Source organism: Carassius auratus, unplaced genomic scaffold, assembly GCF_003368295.1.
Source record: "Carassius auratus strain Wakin unplaced genomic scaffold, ASM336829v1 scaf_tig00017026, whole genome shotgun sequence".
Lineage (NCBI taxonomy): Eukaryota > Metazoa > Chordata > Actinopteri > Cypriniformes > Cyprinidae > Carassius > Carassius auratus.
In genome coordinates, this window is record NW_020524730.1 from 451,879 (window position 1) to 477,073 (window position 25,195).

At 35.7% G+C, this 25,195-nt stretch overlaps 4 protein-coding genes across 6 annotated transcripts; 3 read left to right on the top strand and 1 right to left on the bottom strand.

Annotated features, from left to right (window-relative positions):
• The first annotated feature begins 508 nt into the window (after nucleotides 1-508).
• LOC113075390 (alpha-galactosidase A-like) lies at nucleotides 509-4,053 on the top strand. Its single transcript, XM_026248105.1, has 7 exons — nucleotides 509-760; nucleotides 1,266-1,440; nucleotides 2,228-2,405; nucleotides 2,500-2,591; nucleotides 3,050-3,211; nucleotides 3,333-3,530; nucleotides 3,636-4,053. Exons 1-7 carry the CDS (start codon nucleotides 600-602, stop codon nucleotides 3,921-3,923), a joined length of 1,254 nt encoding a protein of 417 aa, XP_026103890.1. The 5' UTR covers nucleotides 509-599; the 3' UTR covers nucleotides 3,924-4,053.
• Nucleotides 4,054-7,304: 3,251 nt separating this feature from the next.
• LOC113075391 (tyrosine-protein kinase BTK-like) lies at nucleotides 7,305-18,888 on the top strand. 3 transcript variants are annotated; one of them, XM_026248108.1, is made up of 18 exons: nucleotides 7,305-7,381; nucleotides 10,606-10,768; nucleotides 12,829-12,933; nucleotides 13,788-13,869; nucleotides 14,056-14,184; nucleotides 14,948-15,012; nucleotides 15,108-15,298; nucleotides 15,544-15,606; nucleotides 15,723-15,777; nucleotides 16,040-16,122; nucleotides 16,372-16,499; nucleotides 16,588-16,662; nucleotides 16,908-17,079; nucleotides 17,518-17,734; nucleotides 17,829-17,893; nucleotides 17,985-18,103; nucleotides 18,188-18,345; nucleotides 18,458-18,887. In XM_026248108.1, exons 2-18 carry the CDS (start codon nucleotides 10,628-10,630, stop codon nucleotides 18,524-18,526), a joined length of 1,917 nt encoding a protein of 638 aa, XP_026103893.1. In that variant the 5' UTR covers nucleotides 7,305-7,381; nucleotides 10,606-10,627; the 3' UTR covers nucleotides 18,527-18,887. The 3 variants fall into 3 exon arrangements, with proteins under 3 accessions (XP_026103893.1, XP_026103891.1, XP_026103892.1); XM_026248106.1 differs by having other exon boundaries at nucleotides 7,319-9,687; nucleotides 18,458-18,888; XM_026248107.1 differs by having other exon boundaries at nucleotides 7,325-7,381; nucleotides 9,559-10,768; nucleotides 18,458-18,888.
• Nucleotides 18,889-19,619: 731 nt separating this feature from the next.
• Nucleotides 19,620-22,668, top strand: LOC113075393 (magnesium transporter NIPA2-like). Its single transcript, XM_026248112.1, has 6 exons — nucleotides 19,620-19,720; nucleotides 20,244-20,379; nucleotides 20,590-20,646; nucleotides 20,845-20,935; nucleotides 21,336-21,496; nucleotides 21,588-22,668. The coding sequence occupies exons 2-6, from the start codon at nucleotides 20,244-20,246 to the stop codon at nucleotides 22,238-22,240; spliced, it is 1,098 nt and encodes a 365-aa protein (XP_026103897.1). The 5' UTR covers nucleotides 19,620-19,720; the 3' UTR covers nucleotides 22,241-22,668.
• Nucleotides 22,669-22,900: 232 nt separating this feature from the next.
• On the bottom strand, nucleotides 22,901-25,168 carry LOC113075394 (mitochondrial import inner membrane translocase subunit Tim8 A-like). Its single transcript, XM_026248114.1, has 2 exons — nucleotides 25,026-25,168; nucleotides 22,901-23,517 (listed from the first exon to the last, which is right to left on the bottom strand). Exons 1-2 carry the CDS (start codon nucleotides 25,134-25,136, stop codon nucleotides 23,356-23,358), a joined length of 273 nt encoding a protein of 90 aa, XP_026103899.1. The 5' UTR covers nucleotides 25,137-25,168; the 3' UTR covers nucleotides 22,901-23,355.
• Nucleotides 25,169-25,195: the final 27 nt, after the last annotated feature.

Here is a 25,195-nt window from a genome sequence, read left to right on the forward strand (position 1 = left end):
AGGAGGTGCACAGCATAAAACTATGGTAAGACTGAGTGAATCACAGAGTGAATAGCATTTCAGTCTATATTTCTACCTAACGCCCAAGCTTGGAAAGAAATGCAATATATATATATATATATATATATATATATATATATATATATATATATATATATATATATATATATATATATGATTTCCACAATAAAAACCGTAAATGTTTTTAGCTTTACAATAACACAACCCAAAAGCAACCCAATAAGACTTTACAATAACACATCCCAAAAGCGCACACTGCACGAGTTTGAAACACGTGGAAACGGACGTTACCGTTACACTGTCCAGATGAAATGCGTACAATACTTAGTTTACTCACATAATCGCGCATATGTATACATTTCTCATAGTATGTAACGTTACCAGACAAAACACTATCAACAACAAATACAGCCAGTAAAATCATACATACGATACGATTAGGATTTGTTTTGACTGGAGCGTGCGCGTGACGTCACTGATCAAAGAGCGCGCATGTTTGCGCCTGCCTGATATGCTGTGAACACGGAAGTGAAACAACTTGTTGCCCCAGATTCAGTCATTGATTCATCTGCACAAACATGAGTGTCTCAAATATAGTCTTAATCTGGTTTATGTCTTCATTAGTCCCAGCTTCGGCGCTGGACAATGGTCTGGCTTTAACTCCCACCATGGGCTGGTTACACTGGGAGAGATTCATGTGCAACATCGACTGTGACGCGGATCCTCAGAACTGCATTAGGTGAGCGCGTGACCTGGAGACTGAAACAACAAAACTAAACTAAACTAAATCCATATTCAAAAAATAATTGTTGCTTCCACTAGGATTTAAAAAATGTTTCTGTGATGCTAATAAACGTTGTATGGATAAGAATCTAAATGGTTGTATATAGAGTCAAAATTACAAAAATCTAGTTACATAAAACTTTTCATGCAGAAAATGGTCAGATTAGAAAATGGCATGGTAAGTAAGAGAATGATGAAGAAGAAAACTATACAACTGAATCAGTGACTGCTAAAGCTTGCGATGAAGAAAACTATACACCTGAATCAGTGACTGCTAAAGCGTGCGTCTCTCTCTTCATACATAGAGATCTTCTCATACTGTGTGCAAGAGGGCAAAGGGCGTTTTTGGGTCTTGTATAGTGCTGTTTTTCACACTTGCACACACGGACAATCTGCCCTGTGCAGTGGACAGATGTTCGACCATGATGCCCTGTTCCTCATGCCCTTGTGTGTCCTGGCAGAGAGGAGCTATTCATGGAGATGGCAGATGTGATGGTAAAAGAAGGATGGAAGGATGCTGGATATGAGTTTGTGTGCATTGATGATTGCTGGACCTCACACAGGAGGGACGCCCAGGGGCGTCTACAGGCTGATCCCAAGAGGTTTCCTAGTGGAATCAAAAAACTGGCAGATTATGTGAGTATATGTTGGCATCACGAAAGGCTTGCTCATGTGTGGCATTGCCTAGAATTTAAAGGATTGTTCTCCCAAACAATTCTGTCATCATGTACTAGCCCTCATGTCATGTGAATACCTTATGATATTTAGTGGAAAATAAAATAATTTACGGATTCCTCACACAAAGCTAACATGTGATCTTAGAAAATGGCTTGATAGCTCTGGTTACTATCTGTATGGAAAGAAGCAAGATTGATATTTTGCTAATAATTTGATAAATATATTAATAGTAATAAAATTTACCTATATTAAATCATATGATTAAAATAACCATATAAATATTTTAATCATTAATAATGTTAATAAATAAATAATTTATTTAATAATTTAAATCAGTTAAACATATTTTTAATAATTACTAAATTAAATAAATAGTTAAATTACCAAATTACATTTAAAATAATTACTAAATTAAATAATGTCAATGAGTAACTGAATAATTCATTTTTGTGTTCGATGGCAGAAGAAAAAAAGATTATGTACAGTACATTTTGTTCCTTTAATGAAAGTGTTTTCATTTCAGATGTAAATTAGTACACACTTAACATTTCATCAAACAATAACAGTACTGAGAAATTATATTTTGTTGTCATTTAGAAATATGTCATAATTTTGGCTTCTCCAAATCTTTTTGTCAGTTATATAGCGCCCCCTACTGTTGTCGTGCTGATATCACAATAAAACGACATTCTGTTCCAATGTAATATCACTTGTAATGAATATTTAAGTTTTATTGTACTCTAAGGTCCATGCTAAAGGGCTGAAGCTGGGAATATATGCAGATTCTGGCACAAGAACATGTGAAGGCTATCCTGGGAGTTTGGGCTACTATGACATCGATGCTAAAACGTTTGCAGACTGGGGTGTGGATCTGTTAAAATTCGATGGATGCTTCATGCCTGACTGGCATCAACTGGGTGAAGGTAGGTGAATATGCAAGTCTCAGCAGTATGCTGATACGTTTTGATTTGCTGAGTTTTGCTAGGAAATGCTTTACATTATTTTGATGTTTCCCAGGTTATACAAACATGTCGAGAGCTCTAAACCAGACAGGCAGAAGTATTGTTTACACCTGTGGATGGCCATTATATGAGTGGCAACATCAACAGGTGAGACGTATTCAACATGGCTATGTTAAAGGAATAGTTCATCTAAAATGTAATATTCTTTCACCATTATTTTGTTCCAAACCTGCTGAACACAGAAAAATGTGTGTGTGTGTGTGGTGTGTAATACTCAGCACCAAAACATTCACTCTTAAAGACAAAAAGATATTTAGAACAATGTTGGTAACCAAACATTTTCAAATCCCTTTGACCTGCATTGTATTTTTGGTTATACAATGGAAGTGAGAGTGAATGTTTTGGTGCGGAGTATTATTAGCACACAAACAAATATTTCTGTTGTGTTTAGCAGAAGAATATGGGTAAGTAAATAATGACCGAATGTTCATTTTTGGGTGTACTATCCCTTCAATTAAAATTCGGAAACAAAATGTTTATAAAGTACAAATCGTTTTCTTGAATGTTGCTTAGTTAAAATATGTTTTGTGTATTTTATATTTCAGCCTGACTATCAGGCAATTGGCAAGACCTGTAACCACTGGCGTAGCTATGAAGACATTTACGACCAGTGGAGCAGTGTGAAGAGCATCCTGGACTGGACAGCTGATCATCAGAAGATCCTGGTCCCTGTGGCAGGACCAGGTGGATGGAATGATCCCGACATGGTATAAAGCATCTCATCTGATCATTTTACTCTCAAATCGCAAGTTCACACTGGGTAATTTAAAATTAGCTTAATGTGAATGGATTTTAATCTTATCATATTTCTGGTTATGACGCCTCAAGCTAATCATAGGGAACTTCGGCCTGAGCCACGATCAGCAGCAGACTCAGATGGCCTTGTGGGCTATCATGGCTGCCCCACTTCTGATGTCCAACGACCTGCGAAACATTTGTCCTAAAGCCAAAGAACTGCTGCAAAACAAACAGATCATTGCCATCAACCAGGATCCTCTGGGCAAGCAGGGCTATCGCACCTTAAAGGTAAAGTATCTTAGCCCAACTTAGTTCCAAATGACGGTCTTAACCTATCCTTTGTTTCATTACAGTACGTGTCAGCAAGCTGGAATATATTTATCTTGTTCACAGGGTGACAATTTTGAGGTGTGGGAACGACCCTTGTCAGGCAACAGGCTGGCCGTGGCAGTGATGAATAGACAGGAGATTGGTGGTCCACGCAGATTCATCATTTCTGTAGCGATGCTGCCTAGTTGGCAGCTCTGCAACCCAAAGTGCAATGTAACACAGATCCTGCCTGTGTACAAGGAAATAGGTGTCCAGAATCTGTTTTCAGAGGTGATGGTACAAGTCAATCCTACAGGCACAACACTTCTCACTGTCAGCCCTATCAAGAGCAGTCCTCATGACACCCTTTGACATGACTTGGAAAGCAAAACTTTTCAAAGAAATGGGAAATGTATTATTGCACTAATTAAGAGTTAAACTTAATGATATTTTTGTTAATACCTTTTTTTTCCTTTTAAATAATGCTGTAGTATATATATATATATATATATATATATATATATATATATATATATATATATATATATATGTGTGTATATATAGTATTTTATGTTTATTATTTTTTAAGTGCTGAGGAATCAATATTCAAAATGTGTAGTAACATATAATTTTGCTGTACATAAAACTTTCACAAAGCACTATAACTCTAAGAAATTAGTTCATACTTTACACACCTGTATTACCTATGTTTTTATTTCACTAAATGTGTATTGTATTACAGAAACATATGACATTCATCCATCAACTGTCCACTTCACAGTGAAGACTTTCAATGTGTTCAAAGGTTGCACTGCCAAACAACTTATTTTAACATGCATAAAGACCCTCAGGAATTTGACAGATTTGGCAGCTTATGTCTTGTTCTGAAATGAATATAATTGATCTGAAATCAAATAAAGCATCCGTGCTACTTTTGCATTACTATAATGTGACCCAATGTGACACATTACACTCATTATTTATCAATATGCTTTTGAAGCTGTATTTCATGTATACATCCCTTCAGTCTCTTTCTCCTGTTCTTACAAACACTGTTCAGATTGGCATTAAACACAAGTTGACCAATAACAAGATTTTCTGTAGCAACAAATGTCAAATTATATAGTGTTTGAAAACATTCTGTGGTGGAAATGAAATCAATCTTGATAAATAGACACAAACGAGTACAAAACATTTAATGATATATACAGGTGCTGGTCATATAATTAGAATATCATCAAAAAGCTGGTTTATTTCACTAATTCCATTCAAAAAGTGAAACTTGTGTATTATATTAATTCATTACACACATACTGATATATTTCAAATGTTTAATTCTTTTAATTTTTATGTTTACAACTGGCAACTAAGGAAAATCCCAAATTCAGTATCTCAGGAAATAAGAATATTGTGAAAAGGTTCAATATTGAAGACACCTGGTGCCACACTCTAATCAGTTAATTAACTCAAAACACCTGCTAAGCCTTTAAATGGTTTCTCAGTCTAGTTCTATAGGCTACACAATCGGGAAGAATGAATTGACGGTTGTCTAAAAGACGACAATTGACACCTTGCACAAGGAGGGCAAGAAACAAAAGGTCATTGCAAAAGAGGCTGGCTGTTCACAGAGCTCTGTGTCGAAGTACATTAAAAGAGGGGCAAAGGGAAGGAAAAGATGTACACTTTTCTTTCTACAAGCATTAGGGATAACCTGCAGCTGGAGTCAGTGCTTCAAGAACCACTATACAAAGATGTATGCAAGAAATGGGTTTCAGCTGTCGGATTCCTTGTGTCAAGCCACTCTTGAACAACAGACAGCGTCAGAAGCGTCTCTCTTCAAAAAGGACTGGACTGCTGCTGAGTAGTCCAAAGTTATGTTCTCTGATGAAAGTAAATTTTGCATTTCCTTTGGAAATCAGGGTCCCAGAGTCTGGAGGAAGAGTGGAGAGGCACACAATCCACATTGCTTGAGGTCTAGTGTAAAGTATCGACAGTCAGTTATGGGCTTGCGGTGTCGTGTCAGCTGCTGGTGTTGGTCCACTGTGTTTTCTGAGGTCCAAGGTCAACACAGCCATATACCAGGAAGTTTTAGAGCACTTCATGCTTCCTGCTGCTGACCAACTTTATGGAGATACAGATTTCATTTTCCAACAGGACTTGGCACCTGCACACAGTGTCAAAGCTTCCAGGACCTGGTTTAAGGACCATGGTATCCCTGTTCTTAATTGGCCAACAAACTCGCCTGACCTTAACCCCATAGAAAATCTATGGGGTATTGGGAAAGGTAAAATGTGATATGCTAGATCCAACAATGCAGAAGAGCTGAAGGCCACTATCAGAGCAACCTGGGCTCTCATAACACCTGAGCAGTGCCACAGACTGATCGACTCCATGCCACGCCGCATTGCTGCAGTAATTCAGGCAAAAAGATCCCCAACTAAGTATCGAGTGCTGTACATGCTCATACTTTTCATGTTCATACTTTTCAGTTGGCCAAGATTTCTAAGAATCCTTTCTTTGTATTGGTCTTAAGTTATATTTAAATTTTCTGAGATACTGAATTTGTGATTTTCCTTAGTTGTCAGTTATAATCCTCAAAATTAAAAGAAATAAACATTTGAAATATATCAGTCTGTGTGTAATGAATGAATGAATATAATATGCAAGTTTCACTTTTTGAATGGAATTAATAAAATCAACTTTTTGATGATATTCGAATTATCATCAAATTATCTATTAATCTAATTATCATTAAGTTGATTTATTTTATTAATTCCATTCAAAAAGTGAAACTTGCATATTATATTCATTCATTACACACAGACTGATATATTTCAAATGTTTATTTCTTTTAATTTTGATGATTATAACTGACAACTAAGGAAAATCACAAATTCAGTATCTCAGAAAATTAAAATATAACTGTGTGTGTGTGTGTGTGTGTGTGTGTGTGTGTCTATATATATATATATATATATATATATATATATATATATATATATATATATATATATATATATATATATATATATAATTAATGTAGCACAATGCCTTTTCAATTATGAGTTTGTTTTAATAACAGTGAGTCATGAATATAACAAATATGATTCACTATGACATGTATTATTAAAAAAAAGAAAAAAAGTCATTGTTGAATAGATTGCAGTAGCGCCATCATCTGTTTTGGAGGTACATGACTCGTTTACGTTGTTGGTCAGTGGTTTCATTCGTCACATGAATTGAACCAGTAACCATCTGGGCATTGTTAAATTTTGCATCATTTTACATATTTTGTAAGTAATGTATTTGTATTTGGGTTTTATAGGAGTGGTTGGCATGTGAAAGCATGAATAGGGTGTCCACTGAAATCAAACCTTTGATTAGGTAAATAAACTGATTTTATTCGTAACAACACTGATCACATCCAAATGTTGTGTATTAAGTTTTTATATTTTGTTGGTTTAATTGGTGCTACAACAACTGAGAAACCATCTGTAATGGTCATATTTATCAAAAGAGTAGAGTAGGCTTTGGATTAAAAACATTCAGCCTTCTCAAACAATATACCAAACTGACCTGTAAGAATAGGTCAGTTGCAGGCAGCAAATGTGAGTATTACCAGGTTGCGTGAAACTGTTAACAGTAGCTATGCATGAACGACAGTATGAAAATGAGCAGGAAGCAAAAGGGGAACTGAGTAACAAGAGTCCTGTGGTTGGGTGGAGCTTTGACCACTGCTGAGCACATTCACAGTACAATTTAATAGCCTGCACTCAGTCAGACTGGTTTCATCGTGGTGCCAGGTCACAGCGGAAAGAAACAGACCTCAGGTAAGATTTCTTTAATAACTTAAGACTGGGGATCCCCTGTCAAGGACTAAGAGTGTAATTTGCCATTAGCTGTGATGTAGAATAATGCTGTTGCTTAAAAGATACAAAGGGACAAAATGAAGCAAACAATTTAAGTTATTTACTAGATGGGAACATGCTATATAGAGATTTTAACAATGTGACAGTGAGAAAGAGAGACTCCATGATAAATGGCTAAACTAATCAATTTAAGCTCCTGTTTCTGGTCTGTACAAATGCGGTTTTGCCATCCTGATTTACAGTTATGCAGGTAAATCAATATGCCAACATTTGACATTTTATTTTTATTAAATTTTGTAAAACTATCTACGAACAACACAAAATAGACAACGTTATATTAACAATAGCAAACATAAAGACATGTATGTACAAAAATAAGAATGCATAAGTAAAATAATATATGATTATTACAATAAAATGACTAATTATTTGTTAATAAATTGCATAAAGTGCTGTACTGGATTAGATTGATGCTAAATACAAATCTGGCTCATAGAAGGGAGAAATAAAGGTCTATGTGTATATGCATTAATTTATAATGAACATACAGTGAAACTATTTGCACATGAAAACTGTCCTCTCCACTGGGTAGTCTACTTCACACTTTCATTTAACTTACTCAATAGTGTCACATATAGAGTGCATTTATAGTTCATGTAGCAGATGCTTCAAAAAGAACAAGAATAAGACAGTTTTCAGTTTCGAGACACATTCTGCAGCAATGTCACCTCTTTCAGCCAGAATGTTCAGTGTTTTAGAATTGTAACCTAACATGGAAGATATGTATGGAATACATTTAAAAGTTTTGAAATCTGACATTAAAAACTCATATTTAACAATAAATATTCTGATAATTTGAGGGAACTGTCCTCTTCAGTGTTTATGGTGATTATAGTCCTGTTTTAACACTGGATCATGTATAAACATTTAAACAAATGTCCATACTCCTACACACACCTTTGTATACATCACGTTTGTAAGACTGGATGCACAACAAGATACAATCAGAAAAAAGTGCTTTGCATTTGTACATCACACAATGAAAAGAGTCCATTTTGGTGGATCCCAGTGAAGTAATGCAAATTCAAATTCCATCGAATAACATTTACTGTAATATTCCTCATCATCTGTGGCATTTAGGAGGCTAACTCCTGTTTGACACTAAAGTTGAAAATATTATTCTAGATTTTCCTTTGTTAAAACTTATGCACAATTAAAAATAAGAATTATATTGCTTAAAATACTGAAATACATATTTGCACTGTTGCATTTGACTTTATATTAGCCAAGTGAGAAAAAAAATGCATTTGTAAGAAACCACAGAGGTATAGATAAATTGTGGTCTAACGCGGCAGACTAACTTTTGCCGAGTTCACTACCTCCAAACATGAGTGATACTCACATAATTATCATCCAGGAACCTTACACAGACACAGGACACTCTAGAAGGTTCCAGTTGCTCAACATTACTTTCAATGAACACAAATAGTCAAATATTTAAGCAACTATATAATCTGTTAACCACAGGGAGTATATTAATGGGTGTGCATGAGTTATTTCATGCTTAAAACAGTCACACCCACATGTTTTACGATTTGGCCTAAGGTTTAGACCTACCTGCCCTGCCACTAAGTATCATAGGAAGTTTTGCTCTTCATTATGGTAGTATTTGATATATCAACAAATTGTTACATTTGTGCAACATCTGCCTGGAAAGAAACCCTGATGTGAAACAGAGACAACCTTAACAGTAATTTTCTGACTCGTACTGCTTACTGATGCCGATACGAACTGTGTTTCCCCTTCCTTTGTCTCACAGTACAACATTGATGCAACTTCCCTGTGTCAAGTCTTATAAGTCATTACCCTTTGAATGAGCTGTCGAGCTTTCATGGTAAACAAGGCTGCTAAAACAGTCCTGATATACCACAGCCACACCATTATCATCCTGGTGTTTAAAAGTGTACGTTTAAAACGGTAGTGACAGTCGCAACATACTGTGCCAATAATGTTAATACTTGTCACAGTTTTCATGTTGAACTTTTTGCGACAAGCTATTAAAGGTGTTCACAAGTGGCATTGGTAGCAGAAGAAGAAACCAGGAAATGCTTGCATGGTGTTTAAAATAGGCTGTTCAGTTTCTCTACCACAGAACACAGACGACTCAGCATTTAATGACTATGTGAGAGAAGCTTATTGCGGAGGCACTGAAAGTAAAGAGGAACAGAACTAACTGAGATGGTGTTTTAAAGGACACTGAGATACAGGTAACTTAAGCAAATGCTTCTCTGGAGTAAAACGTGTATTTTAATATTTACATTTTAATCAGAATACAAGAAAGGTATTTGTATATTAAGAAGATATTGAGCAAAAAACAGGGAACCTAGTAAGCTAATCTTTACTGATTCATGTAAATGTGTGAAGTTACATTAGGTTTGTATTGTAGAGACAAACCTAAAAGCCGTATTCATTGACAAAGTCATTAAATGATTAACAAATGTTTTTTTTTTTCCCTTCAACACATTCTTTCTCATAAATTATCTGGATTCAGTGGGGGCCTTGTGTTGTTTGGCCAAATTTTTTTTCTTTTTTTTTAATATTGTTTACATATATATTTCAACCTACAGTATCATTATTGGATAAGATATTGTTCGTTTGGCCCCTTGGCCTTTAAGGCCTTTTCGGTAGTAAGATTTGAACATTCAGTTTTGGTATGTAAATAGTGAAGATACATGGGGAGATGCTAATATGCAGAGAAAGGGTGAGTGAGGTTGTGGGTTCACATCATATACAAGAGCAGGAAGAAGTGTTCAAAGGAAACAGATGATCTACAGGAGGAAACATTGGCAACAAAGGACGTCATTGACACTGACAGCAGGACTCATGCAAACCATTCCTAATCAGGCAAAGCCGCATGGATCCATATTCAGCATTAGACCAGATCAGACCTGTTGGAAAACTGGATGTAGCATAACACGCTACCATTAGATACTAACATTTCGATATAGAAGTTGGTTTTACTACAGGGGATATAAAAATCATTTCCCTTCAGCTTTTTTTTTAAACATAAAGAGGAATGCCATATTTAACAATATCAATGTAGAGTTCAGTCCCGAACCAGTCACTCAAAGTTAACTAACAAAATCAAACATGTAACATGTTTAACATGTAAGGTTGTCTTCTAGTACACATCAGATAAAAAAGAACATGCCAGACAGCATTCTGGAGGAGATTTTTGTAAAACGGTCCCAGCAGAAAAAGAAGACCTCACCTTTAAACTTCAAAGAAAGGCTGTTTGTACTCACGCAGGACAAGATATCCTACTACGACTATGATGCTGAAAAAGGGGTATGAATGAATTTGACATTTTCTTAGCTTAACAGTAGATGTTGGGTAAATAACATAGATGCAGGCATTCATTAAAGTCGGCATGTATTAGAAATTCACCCTATTGTCTAAATGTATTTTATTGAATTTATAATGAATAATTTGGCCATGCATGTGTTTCTAATTTCTCAAAAAAATGTATCTACTTAAACCCTGCCCATTTCCTACAATCAACTGCAAGCTCTCATTTAGATCTGCATCTGTCCAATCAAAACCTGATGGATAGAATAAAGTCCCCGTCCTACTGTTTTTTTTTCTCTGATAATCCACTTCACCCAAATGTACATCACAATACAAAGAAAAGATCTGTTGCTCCGTGTTACATCATTACTTTAAAGGGTTAGTTCACCCAAAAATCAAAATACTGTCATTAATAACTCACCCTCATGTCGTTCCAAACCCGTAAGACCTCCGTTCATCTTCGGAACACAGTTTAAGATATTTTAGATTTAGTCCGAGAGCTCTCAGTCCCTCCATTGAAGCTGTGTGTACGGTATACTGTCCATGTCCAGAAAGGTAAGAAAAACATCATCAAAGTAGTCCATGTGACATCAGAGGGTCAGTTGGAATTTTTTGAAGCATTGAAAAAAAAAATTGGTCCAAAAATGGCAAATACTACGACTTTATTCAGTATTGTCTTCTCTTCCGGTCTGTTGTGAGATTTCAAAACACATGCGATTTAGTGATATCCTGTTCGCGAACGAATCATTCGATGTAACCGGATCTTCTTGAACCAGTTCACCAAATCGAACTGAATCGTTTAAAAACGTTTCGCGTCTCCAATAATCATTAATCCACAAATGTCTTAAGCTGTTAACTTTTTTAATGTGGCTGACACTCCCTCTGAGTTCAAACAAACCAATATCCCTGAGCAATGCATGTACTCAAACAGTACACTGACTGAACTGCTGTGAAGAGAGAAATGAAGATGAACAACGAGCCAAGCTAGATAACGTACAATAGGGTGACTCGTTCTCGAGTCAAGAACCGGTTGCATCGGTTTTCGGATCACCAGTAGCTCTTCGGACAGTTCGATTCAATAAACCGGTTGAAGAAAACGGTTTACCGGTTCTTTTGCGCTCAACGTAATGATGTCATTTGAGATGATTGCCCTTGATTCAAGCCTTCGGTTTACCCGCGCTCATAACAATAGCACAGAATCAGTTCAGAATCAATCGCCAAAAGAATCAGTTCAGTTCAGACGCTCTGTGTGTCGGTCTGCTTCACGCTGAATCACACATGCGCAGTATCATCAGCTCCACGGTTCTCGCATCAGACACGTCTGACAGAAACGGTTCTTGACTCGAGAACGAGTCAGTCTTTGGTCGTTATCTGGCTCAGCTCGGTGTTCATCTTCAGTTCTCTCTTCACAGCAATTCAGTCAGTGTACAGTTTGAGTAAATGAATTATTCCGGGATATTGGTTTATTTTACACATTACACATAAAAAAAATTAACAGCTTCATTCATTTGTGGATTAATGCGTATTGGAGACGTGAACCGTTTCAAACGATTCAGTTCGATTTGGTGAACTGGTTCAAGAAGATCCGGTTACATCGAGTGATTCGTTTGCGAACCGGATATCTCTAAATTGGATGTGTTTTAAAATCTCACAACAGACCGGAAGAGAAAACAATACTGAATAAAGTCATAGTTTTTGCTATTTTTAGACCAAAATGTATTTTCAATGATTCAAATTTTTTTAACTGACCCTATGATGTCACATGGACTACTTTGATGATGTTTTCTTACCTTTCTGGACATGGACAGTATACCGTACACACAGCTTCAATGGAGGGACTGAGAGCTCTCAGACTAAATCTAAAATATCTTAAAAACTGTGTTCCGAAGATAAACAACATGAGGGTGAGTTATTAATGACATAATTTTGATTATTGGGTAAACTAACCCTTTAATATATATAAACTACTATTGCAAGTTATTTCCAATACTTTACAAGTTTTTTCCAATATTTTGTGATTTTCATCTTTTAATAACATAATCCTCCTACTGACTGTTTAGAAGAGGAAAGGCCTGAAAGGTTATGTGGACACTGAAAAGATCAGATGTGTGGAGGTTGTTTTACCAGAAGACAGCGCACCTCCTGACCGACTTTATCCATTTCAGGTGGGTCTCAGCAAAATCATACCTCTCCACCAATTCAATGGGAACACACTCAACTTTGATCTTTTTGAAAAATTCTAAACAATTTATTATGCATTGTTGGTGTACAGTATTTACAGTTATCATGTTACTTCCACTTCTCTTATTAATATATTGTACAGTACATCATCATGTCTTAGTTTTCAAGTTGAGCTGAAGTGAAGTTGAAGTGAAGTCTGTGTCTCTGTATCTAAGTTTCAACGTTAGCTGACTAGTAAGTATAGGCTAACAAGATCACTTAGGCTAGTAGAAATATGTCTGATTGGGCTGATAGAGTGCAAGAAGAAACTGCTCAGGCTTTCAACCATGAAAAGAAGCTGAGAGTAATGAAGCAGAAGTGAAACCTTTCCTCTTCAAAGTCTAAAATCAAAGGAACAACAAAACTTATAAAAATGTTAACAAACAGGTGCTGGCACTGTAAAACTGTCAGACTGATAAAAGCACCGTATATTGTTTTTTACTTTGAGTTTTCCATCCTAAGACAACTGTCAAAAAGAAAGGGCACCAGCAAATGAATACATCAAACAGTAAAAATGTGTGGTTTTCAGTTTCTCAAACAATTAACACTTTTAAATTGTGAGCTATATGTATTTATAAATCTTTACATAACATTACTTGCATTGAAAATATGTTCAAACTTCGCAACTTTCAAAAATTGCACTAAAAAGAAACTGTAAACTGTCCAATAAATGAAACTTCAAAAGAAAGAGGAAACATTTGGCAATAGTAGATTACTTTGAAATGCAAAAGTTGATCCATATATAGGCCAACGTCATATATAGCGTTGTATTGTGATGTATTTTTCTTCCCTCTCACAGATAATCTATGATGAAGGTCCTCTTTATGTATTTGCTAAGTCAGATCAAATTCGCAAGCAATGGATAAACGAGTTAAAAAATGGTCAGTATGTGTTTTAAGTCATTATCACAAATTCCATTCAAATTAACAAGCCTACTGTATGTGGGCTAACATTATAGGAAAGATAAGAAGACAAGTATAAATGCTTCCCATAACACACCATACAAGTCCTATGCAAAACAAAGTGATGATTCAATGTAAATTACTTCCAATGTACCTGTCTTTAAGTGGTGCAATCCAACAAGGACCTTATGCAGAAGTATCACCCGTGCTTCTGGGAGGATGGGATATGGAAGTGTTGCCAGCAGGAGATGAAGCAGGCAATGGGCTGCATGGTGCTGGAGGCCAAAAATGGAGGTCTGTTATATTAAGTGTGAAAATAAATTTGGTTCCTTTCATTTCCGTTCTCATTATTTGAGTTTTCTGAAATGTCATACGTTCTCTCACATTGTTACCTCCAATATATGTTTGATGGAACACACACTGAATATAGCTACAAAGAAAAACTTCTCAGCGTGACCAGTCCATTCCGATTCCTAATGAATGACTCTTGCAAGCTAATTATTCTTGGTGATTCAAAAACATATAACAAATTTGGACTAACTTCTGAATGGATGGGTCTGGTGAGCTGTGTGAGTCGGTTCTTTTAAGCGATTCAAAAATAATAACTGCAATCTGCGTAGTCTGTTTCCTGGACAAATTACTTTGATGAATCGGTTCTTTTTTGACAATGGACTTTACTGTGTTTTGTGAGTTGTATTATGTATTAAGTATGTTACTACATTTTTGTGGTTTGTTTTTGTTTTAATCTATAGTTAAAGGGGTAGTCTCGATTTACTCACCCTCCAAACCTGTATGCTTTGTGTGTGTTTTTTCTAAAGTGTATTTATTAACATCATCATTTTGCAAAATGGAATTGTCTTTCTTTCAAACATATATTCTCTAAACGGGCAAAAAGTATTGTTAATGGCACATGATTCTTTAAAATTTCCATCGCTATTCAACAAAGGTATCATTACTTCATCATTTCAACACTTATGTATGGCACAGTATTGAGAGTTAATGCTACTTAAAAAGCATTTGCATTTCTTCAATAAATGTCTCTTACCCTTCTTCAAAGGGTTTTCCAAAAGGGGGTCGAAGAATCGTGATTTCAGGAAGCCTCTCCCACCAACACCCGAGGAGGTCAGTTACCAATCTATCCAATCCCTGACAATATATGCATCACATACCATCCGATTTACTCTGTCAAACTGATCTATGTTACTCTCCTGCTTTAGGAAAAGCCGCCCAGGCCTCTGCCCCCCCAGCCTCCCATGATCACACCAGACTTCAGTGTGGGCATGACTGTTGTAGCTGAATATGAGTATGCACCAATGACTCCCCAAGACTTGGAGCTGAGAAAGGATGAGGAATACACACTCTTAGAAATCAGCGATCCCAATTGGTTTAAAGCTAGAGATAAATATGGGTAAGAGACTGCAAAATGATTAAGCATATGATTAGTAATGCTTGATCTATATATTGTAGACATTAAGATAGTCTAAATGTGCAACTGGAGAATGTATTTGATAAAAACAAAGTTGAATTATTTGCATATCTGGGGAAACTTTTAGAGGCTGTGGGCGAAAGTTAGTCACGTGGAACTAGCTGTGCAATCAGGGCTGTGTTCTTTCAGATATGAAAAGCATTACTGATATCCTATACTGTTTACAGAAATGAAGGATACATCCCAAGTAACTACATTGCTCAGGCCTTAAACGGATTGGAGAAATATGAGTAAGTATTCATTCAAGATTATGGACAACTACTGTCTATGCTATTTTGAGGAGGTGAACACTTTTTAAACCTTAGAAACAGTTCAACCACATTTTAACAGTTTTTCTATCTTGTAGTTGGTACTGTAAGAACATAAACCGCAGCCAGGCAGAGAATTTGCTGAGAACAGAAGTAAGTATAGAGCCATGGTTGTAATCCCAATGTAATTTATCCACAAAACAAATAAATAAATAAAAATCTGTATATAAACACTTTGATTATAAAAAAGCATCTATGTTACTTTGTGTGTCTGTGTGTGTGTGTGTGTGTGTATATATATATATATATATATATATATATATATATATATATATATATATATATATATATATATATATGATTTTTGACACTTCCGACCTGAATTAACTCTATATATCTGTTTAATATACAATAGAATAAAGATGGTGGTTTTTTGGTGAGAGACTCTGGCAGATTCACTGGAAAATACACTGTCTCTGTGTTCACCAAGGCTGGTGGGTGAGTCTGATCAAGTTATACATTTGTTTCACAGTTAACTTATCAAAATGAAAGTGGAAAACTGACCCTACGGAAGAGAGATGTAAATCTCTATGCAAAACTAGAATAAGTCCTATCAGGTCAGGTTTCCCACTGTGTAAATTGTCACGGCACTGTGTTGTTCGTCTCTCAAGTTTTCTGTGAGACCAATTGAAGATATCAATTGAAACCTAAGTTATTGTGAGAACTTCATTTCTTGTCTCTCTCCAGGGAGACTGCTGGCAGCTGCAGACACTACAACATATGCGTCACCGCAGAAGGCCAGTTCTATTTAGCGGAGAAGCACAATTTCAGCAGTATCCCAGAACTTATTAATTACCACCAGCATAATGCAGCAGGTAAATCTCACCTTAACCGATTGCATGTGAATACACAATGGCTGTAAAATGGGTGTGAAAGTATTTCATTAAATCAAATATGTTTCAGGTCTGGTGAGCAGACTAAAATACATTGTGTCAGATCGGGCTCGGAATGCTCCCTGTACGGCTGGTCTGGGTTATGGTGAGTTTATAATTGTCATGGGTTTGGTCATGATCATGGGTTCGATTCCCAGGGAATGCATGAACTGATAAAATGCATACCTTGAATGCAGTGTAAGTTGTTTTGTGATAAATGCATCTGCCAAATGCACATATGTAAAAATTTTAATGCAAATATTTGCCTGTATGCTTCTGGCAGTTCCCTCTAAATGGGTTTGATTAAAAGTGTGTGCTAAAATTGCCCTCGTCTCCTACTTTTCATTACAGGAAGTTGGGAGATCGATCCTCGTCAGCTAACATTTATCAGAGAGCTTGGTAATGGTCAGTTTGGAGTGGTAAAATATGGTAAATGGCAAGGCCGTCATGACGTGGCCATCAAAATGGTTAAAGAGGGCTCAATGTCAGAAGATGACTTCATCGAAGAGGCCAAGGTCATGATGTAAGTATACACTATTGTTGAAAAAAAAAGTGTCAGTAAAAAAAACAAAACAAAAAAAAAACAGGAAGTGTTCACATAAATGCTGATCTTTTGACCTTTCTATTCATCAAATAATCCTGAAACATTGAGCCATGGTTTCCACAAATTGGGTAGCATGACTTTTTTTCAGCATTGATCATAATAAGAAGTGTTTCTTGGGCACCAAATTATTAGATTAATTAATATTAGAAGGATTTTTGAAGGATTATGTGACACTGAAGACTTTAGGAATGGCTGCCGATAATTCAACCTTGCCACAACATTTTAAAATACATTCAAACAGAAATGTTAGTAAACTGTTGTAATATTTCACAATATTACTACATTTTTACTGTATTTCTGATTTGTTTCAATCATGTTTATGTCTATAATTTATTATTTTCTGCTGTACAACACTAGGAAACTGTGTCACGGAAACCTGGTGCAGCTCTATGGCGTCTGCACAAAACAAAGGCCCATCTACATAGTCACAGAATATCTCGCCAATGGATGTCTGCTGAATTACTTACGGGATGTTCTGCAGCACCCATCGAGTATTCTGCTCCTTGAGATGTGTAAAGATGTCAGCGAGGGCATGGCCTACTTGGAGGCCAATCAGTACATCCACAGAGATCTGGTTTGTGTGACACAAAAATCTTCCTTGCCAACTGGAAGAGATATTTTACCAGTAAAATGTGTCATTTTAATTTATTTGTATTTTTTGCTCATAGGCTGCCAGGAATTGTTTAGTAGACTCAAATGGAACCATTAAAGTGACTGATTTTGGATTGTCCAGGTAATTTTATGCATGGCCCAGAACAGTGTTTGAACAACTTACTACTACTATACACTGACTTATTATATAAAAATGACTGCTTTTCTTGCAGGTATGTTCTGGATGATGAATACACCAGCTCCGTAGGTTCAAAGTTTCCAGTTCGCTGGTCACCTCCTGAAGTCCTCCTTTTCTGCAAGTTCAGCAGCAAGTCAGATATCTGGGCATTTGGTGCGTCACCGCTGCATTTCCAGCAGAACTTTACCTTCTGTCAAAATCATGGTTTCATTTCCTCTTATATTGTTTGTCTGACAGGTGTTTTGATGTGGGAGGTATACACTTTGGGCAGAATGCCATATGATCGGTGGAACAACACAGAGATAGTAGAGAAAATTACTGCAGGTCATCGGCTTTACCGCCCACAACTGGCCAATGAGAAAGTTTATTCCATTATGAACATCTGTTGGCACGAGGTACACAGTTTTATACTATGTTGAAACATGTTGTCAGTGTAAACATGACAAAAGTCAAATAATTAAAGAGTTTGCCTACTCTCTCTCTCTCTTTTTGTGTTTTTTGTTGTAGAGACCAGAGGAGCGGCCCACATTCATTGATCTGGTCATGACCATCAAGGACTTGCTTTTCAATATGTAATAGACACAACTACTGTGCATCATTTAAGGACATTAAGGACCCAGCCCCTCAGATGCAATAGTCTTGTGTATGGAATAGCAATAATCATTATCATTATCAGTTTTGAATGACCTACTTACATTCTTTCATCTAAGGAACCCAATAAAATAAATTAGTATGAGTTTACAATGTTACAAGAAAAAAAAGGAGATTGGAATGTGATTTCTCATGTAACATGTCTCATGTCTCTACTTAAATTTTCCTTAAACCTTTGATATATTATGAAATTCCTAAATTTCATATCTAAATAGCTGCTCTTTAATATTATTAAAATTATTCATAATAACCAGCAGCAACAAAAATACAAATACAAATCGATGACTGTAATTTACATGTACATATAAATAATGACTGAGTATTGTTTTTTTATTGAGTATATATATATATATATATATATATATATATATATATATATATATATATATATATATATATATATATATCAAGTAAACGTAGGTAAAACAAAGTACGATCTAGAAGAAATCTTCCAGTCTTGATGTGTAAATATATATAAATATTTTTTTCACCTTCTCTTCTGTGGTTTACATTTGATGTCTATTTAATTAGAGACTACACTTTTTAATCTAGCTGTGTCTTGAATAAAATGAGAGTGGTTTCTCAATATCCCTCTGGCTCCACTGCTTTTTGTCACTCTCTTTTAATATTCCTTTAAAATTACATGCATTTGTCAACATTGATGTCAGTAAACACTTGTTTGATTAACCAGCATTATTTTGATTCAAAGTTCTCTACTTTAAATAAAGTCTAAAATAGTCTCATCTGGTCTCCTAGCCTGGTCCAAACTAATCTCAACACATATTTCCACGTTACAACATTTATATTATCACATAACTGTTGTTGTTTAAATTACAAACTGCAGATTTTTTTCAAATGAGACAACTGATGTTTATATACCTGAAATTTTACACAGTTCCACCAAATTCCAATTTAGTTATCATGTACAAAAACCTATAAAGTAGCATCTGTTTAAGAAGGGACCATATAAACAAAAGTTTCATCCCCAAAATGTCCAGACAGACAGGGGACTGACAATGTTTGAAGTTATTCAAGAGCATCTGGCAACCCGCGGTACAGTCACCAGGAAGTTTGTTTACGCGAGACTAAAACGACACCGAAGGACGATATGAATGCAAGGTAACTCAGTTTAACAATTATTTACATTGTTAGTGTTCATATAATGTATATTGCTAATGTAGTCTTTAATGTAGTCTTTAATGTTAAAGTAAATAAGTGCCGAAACATGAAACATCACTACTTGCTAGCGTAAAATATATGAAAGCTTAAGTGAGCCGATCAAAAAGAGCCAATTTTTTTTTTTTTTTTTTTGCTTTCCCTTTTTGAAAATGTTATGATTCTGTATTTCCTGTAGTTATAAATGCGTAGCGTAGATAGAGAAATAGTCCACAGTAAAATATTGTTTAGAAGAACTGGCGATGTGAAAGGCAGGCGTGAATCACATGATCTGAATCGCTTCCTTTTCTATTCTGTGGCTGCTTTAAAGTAGATTGTGCTGTCTACATAGATATCATATTGGGGCATTGTAAGCTTACTCAGCTGCGCTTATGATGCCCAAAAAATGCCGTCTAGGTAGGCAGCTCACTAGATTTTTAGACATATCCACTTCTGTAACTTTTGTCTAATGGACAACTTTATTCAGATGGATGCTCCAAACCGCTCTAACTTCTACATTGGTTTGGCACTTGCTGTAAGCTCGACAATCTTCATCGGTGGCAGTTTCATACTGAAAAAGAAAGGCCTCTTACGACTGTCCAAAAAGGGCTCTACTAGAGCAGGTGGGTCAGTAAAATTTGCAGAGTAACCTACCATTCCACAATACTTTAATAGGCAGTATTTGAATTGCATTGATTAATATATATATATATATATATATATATATATATATATATATATATATATATATATATATATATATATATGCCTTTGACATTGTGACTGTTTTTTTCATGTGCAGTCTAATCAGGTCTGTTCTCTTCATTATTCAGGTCAAGGTGGATATGCATACCTGAAAGAATGGTTGTGGTGGGCAGGGCTTATATCAAGTATGACATTATCATTTTATATATTTATTTGCAATTAGTGGGACTGAATTATAAGGCATAAACAGAATACTGACATTAATCAGATGTGTATGATGATTATTAGATCTTAGTAATAAAATATTGAAAATATTGAATAATATCTGAATATGTCAATAATATGCACAATCTTTTGTCTTTGTCATGTATATGATTTCTCAGTGGGAATAGGTGAGATAGCAAATTTCGCAGCATATGCATTTGCTCCTGCCACATTAGTAACACCTCTGGGAGCACTGAGCGTTTTGGTCAGGTAAATTTACCACAGTGTACAACATTTGGGGTCTCTTATTTGATCGAAAATACAGTAAAACTGTGAAACAATATTTCTATTCAAAACAACTGTTTTCTATATTAATATATTTTTTAATGTGATGGAAAAACTAAATTTTCAGCAGCCGTTACACCAGTCTCAATGTTGATTATTCCTTCATATTTCATATTATTATCAATAGTGGAAAATGTCTTTTTTTTTCAGGATTTGAAATATAAATATTTAGCAACATTATAAATGTCTTTACCATCAAATAAATTAATCCTTGCTAAATAAGTGTAAATATCTTTTTAAAAAATCTAATGTTTAGGGTTGTACAGGAAGATTAATTATTCGTCTAAAACCTGACTGGATATACAACCTTATTTTTTGTTGTTAGTGCTGTGCTTTCATCATACTTCCTGAGTGAGCGGCTGAATATTCATGGGAAAATTGGCTGTTTGCTGTGCATCTTTGGTTCCACAGTTATGGTTCTCCACGCTCCGCAAGAGGAAGAGGTTGCTTCTTTGACAGCAATGGCAGAGAAACTCAAAGATCCAGGTATTCTTCTGTCTTACTTACAAACAAAGTAGGCATTCTGAGAGTTATGTGCTGTTTTTCATTAGAGTTGTCTCATTTGCATGTATCACAGGATTCATCGCTTTTGCTGTCTGCATTGTTGTCAGCAGCCTGGCCCTGATCTTGTTTGTCGCCCCTCGCTATGGTCAGAAGAATGTGCTAGTGTACATCCTCATCTGCTCTGTGATTGGTTCGTTGTCTGTTTCCTGTGTGAAAGGCCTCGGCATTGGGATCAAAGAGCTGTTCGCTGGAACGGCTGTTCTGAAAGAACCGCTGTTCTGGGCCCTTCTCATATGCCTTGTGATCTGCATCAGTATCCAGATCAGCTACCTTAATAAGGCCCTTGACATCTTCAACACTTCTTTAGTTACACCTATTTATTATGTCTTCTTCACCACATCCGTCATGGCTTGTTCAGCCATCTTGTTTAAAGAGTGGCTTCAAATGTCAGCTGACGGGGCTGCTGGGACTGTTAGTGGCTTTCTTACCATCATCATTGGCATTTTTCTTCTTCATGCGTTCAAGGACATCAACTTTAGCTTGGACTCTCTACCTTTCTATCTGCACCATGGACCTCAAGAAAGAACTTGGAACCAACCATATATTGCTTTGCCAACTGATGGGAGAACTACTATGGATGAGAGCAAACTGACTAAAGAAAGAAATGCAAAGAGCTTTTTTTCTGAGAGTTCAGACAAAAGGAGCAATGGCACATTTAATACCTAGCATTATATCAGTAAAAACACATAATGCTTGTGGGTAATACAGCTTTACTATTTGATACTGTACTGTACATGCATACTTTGCAAAACAATACTGTGACAGTACTTGAATTAGTTTGTTTTTTTTAGTATAGAAGGTAACGGTGTTATATCTATTTCTATCATTCCATCTGTTAGTTTTATATTGGTGATATTTTCACACTAATAATGCTGTGCCCATTCACTTCTTGTAAATACAAAAAACCTTGAAGTAGCAGCATACGGTTTAAAAACCTATTTTACATCATCTTTATCAATGTTTTATTATTTATTCTATGATTAAACCAGCCTTGTTTAGAATATACATAGGATTACATTCATATAAAGCATCTCGAATGTATTAAGTTAATATTTAAAGCTTCATCTGTTCAATAAAAGCTGTTTTTTTATACACTTTGCTTGACTACTTATACTCTACCACTTAAAAGTTTTGATGAAAGTGATTTTCTTTCTTTATCTTTTCTAAAGTAACAGCTAGACCTCTGAGGTGGTGCATATATGTATAATTTTTTATAAATAGCACACTAAAGAGGTTTCATTAGTATTTAAGGAGCTTGAGTGTTATCTAACTTTAACTCCACTTTCTCCTATGATATTTTACATATCGTATGATTGAACTGCAGGAGGCATTTGATCATTTTATTTCAAGTCCTCATTTCAACACACACTGAATAAGCTACAGATCTTGAAGATTTCCAAGTAAGACAATGCAGTGCTGACTTGCTCTGTAGGTTGAAGAGAAAGTGAAAGCAGAGCCACCTCCTCAATTCCAGATCAGATCTGTACAAAGGGACCTTTCACATTATGTTCCATGATGTTTCCTTGAATTCATACCAAAGTCTTAGCACTGGGAAATGTCAATATCGACGGTGACGGTAAACAGGGCTTGCTATTGGACTAGAACATGCATCCATTGGATTTTGAATATATGGACTTTACAATAATAATAAAAAAAGCAAAATGAGGCACTTTATCTTTGAGAAATTAACTGAATCCTGTTGATATCCGTTGCCTCACAGTTCTCAAGTTGGCATGCCAAAGCCTCAGTAAGTGGCCGAATGAAGCGGTGTTGTGGTTCTACTAGTCTGTCATGGTCTCAGAGAAAGTTCCTCTACTCCTCTGAGTTTGCTCTAGTCTGTTGAGGATGAATTGACTTGTATCGATGAATCGTTCCACACAGTTTACAAAACACACCTCTGTCCTGGAGTCAAGCTTCGGGCCAGGCTTATCCATGCACTTCTCCTGCAAAGATAAACACTTTAAGCTCCAAAGAAACCCACAACTGATGAGCTTGATGCATTGTAACCTGGCATGTAACCTGGTTCATCCATTTTGGATTGGATTGAGGTACATAACTGGATACAATCTCATACCAATTATTACAAAGTTAAATCCTATGACACACACACACACACACACACACACATATACATATATATATATATATATATATATACATACACATATATATATATATATATATATATATATATATATATATATATATATATATATATATATATATATATTATCTGAAGGATCATGTGACACTGTAGACAGGAGTAATGGCTGTTGAAAATGTTAATTTGCCATCATTGAAATTTCTTTTTTTTTTTTATACATTTCTGATCAAATATATCCAAATTTGGTGAGCTGTGTATCTTACCAACCCCTGATAAAGGTATTTTGTGTGTGTTTGTGTGTGTAAATAACTATTTCAAAAATATATATACATATATAACTCCTTCAAAAACAGCTAGAAGCCTTGGAGTTATGATTGATGATCAGCTGACTTTCTCAGACCACATTGCTAAAACTGTCCGATCCTGCAGATTTACTTTATTCAACATCAAGAAGATCAAGCTCTTGTTCTGTCCAGGCTGGACTATTGCAATGCCCTCTTGGCAGATCTTCCAGCCAATTCTATCAAACCTTTACAATTAATTCAGAACGTGGCAGCAAGATTAATTTTTTAATGAGCCAAAAAGAATACACGTCACACCTCTGTTTATCAATTTGCACTGGCTTCCAATAGCTGCTTGCATAAAATTCAAGGCATTGATGTTTGCCTACAAAACTACCACTGGCTCTGCACCCATTTACCTAAATTTGTTACTTCAGACTTATGTGCCCTCTAGAAGCTTGCGTTCTGCAAGTGAATGTTGCTTGATTGTGCCATCCCAAAGAAACACAAAGTAACTTTTACAGACTTTTAAATTAAATGTTCCCTCCTGGTGGAATGACCTTCCCAACTCAATCCGAGCAGCTGAGTCCTTAGCCATCTTCAAGAATCGGCTTAAAACACATCTCTTCCATCTTTATTTGACCCTCTAACTTTATCACTCAATATTCTAATTCTATTTTTTTAAAAATCTAACTACCTTTCTAATATTTTTGTATTCTATTTTTCTTTTCATTTAGTATGAATATATATATATGTGTGTGTGTGTGTGTGTAAAGACCTCTAAAGAGCTTGCTCTAATCTTTTTTTTATTCTATGTTTTCTTTTTATTTATTATATTATTTAAAATCCCATGCTACATGTACTGTGTTAACCTAACTGAGACTTGTTATAGCACTTATATATCATTGCTCTTTTTGTTGTTTTTGATTGCTTCCACTGTCTTCATCTGTAAGTCGCTTTGGATAAAAGCGTCTGCTAAATGAATAAATGTAAATGTAATGTATACACACACATATACATATACATATACACACACACACACACACACACACATATACATACTCACCCAGCACACTTCTGTCATCTGATGAACTAACTGCTGAAACCGCTGCTTTTGAGACTCGACCGCGATAAACTGCTGCAGCTGAGGGTCTGCCGTGACTCCTTGATTATCCATTAGGGAGAATCACTGAACGGTACTATTTGACTATTGTATATACGCTGTTCTGGAGCTAT

Coding starts and splice junctions, on each gene's coding strand:
- LOC113075394 (XM_026248114.1), bottom strand. CDS start 25,136: ATGGATAATCAAGGAGTCACGGCAGACCCTCAGCTGCAGCAGTTTATC. Junction 23,518..25,025: donor AGATGACAGAAGTGTGCTGG/GTGAGTATGTAT, acceptor TTATCTTTGCAG/GAGAAGTGCATGGATAAGCC.
- LOC113075390 (XM_026248105.1), top strand. CDS start 600: ATGAGTGTCTCAAATATAGTCTTAATCTGGTTTATGTCTTCATTAGTC. Junction 761..1,265: donor GATCCTCAGAACTGCATTAG/GTGAGCGCGTGA, acceptor GTGTCCTGGCAG/AGAGGAGCTATTCATGGAGA. Junction 3,212..3,332: donor GATGGAATGATCCCGACATG/GTATAAAGCATC, acceptor TGACGCCTCAAG/CTAATCATAGGGAACTTCGG.
- LOC113075391 (XM_026248108.1), top strand. CDS start 10,628: ATGCCAGACAGCATTCTGGAGGAGATTTTTGTAAAACGGTCCCAGCAG. Junction 15,778..16,039: donor AGAATTTGCTGAGAACAGAA/GTAAGTATAGAG, acceptor AATATACAATAG/AATAAAGATGGTGGTTTTTT. Junction 17,735..17,828: donor AGTACATCCACAGAGATCTG/GTTTGTGTGACA, acceptor TTTTGCTCATAG/GCTGCCAGGAATTGTTTAGT.
- LOC113075393 (XM_026248112.1), top strand. CDS start 20,244: ATGGATGCTCCAAACCGCTCTAACTTCTACATTGGTTTGGCACTTGCT. Junction 20,380..20,589: donor AAAGGGCTCTACTAGAGCAG/GTGGGTCAGTAA, acceptor TTCATTATTCAG/GTCAAGGTGGATATGCATAC. Junction 20,936..21,335: donor GCACTGAGCGTTTTGGTCAG/GTAAATTTACCA, acceptor TTTTGTTGTTAG/TGCTGTGCTTTCATCATACT.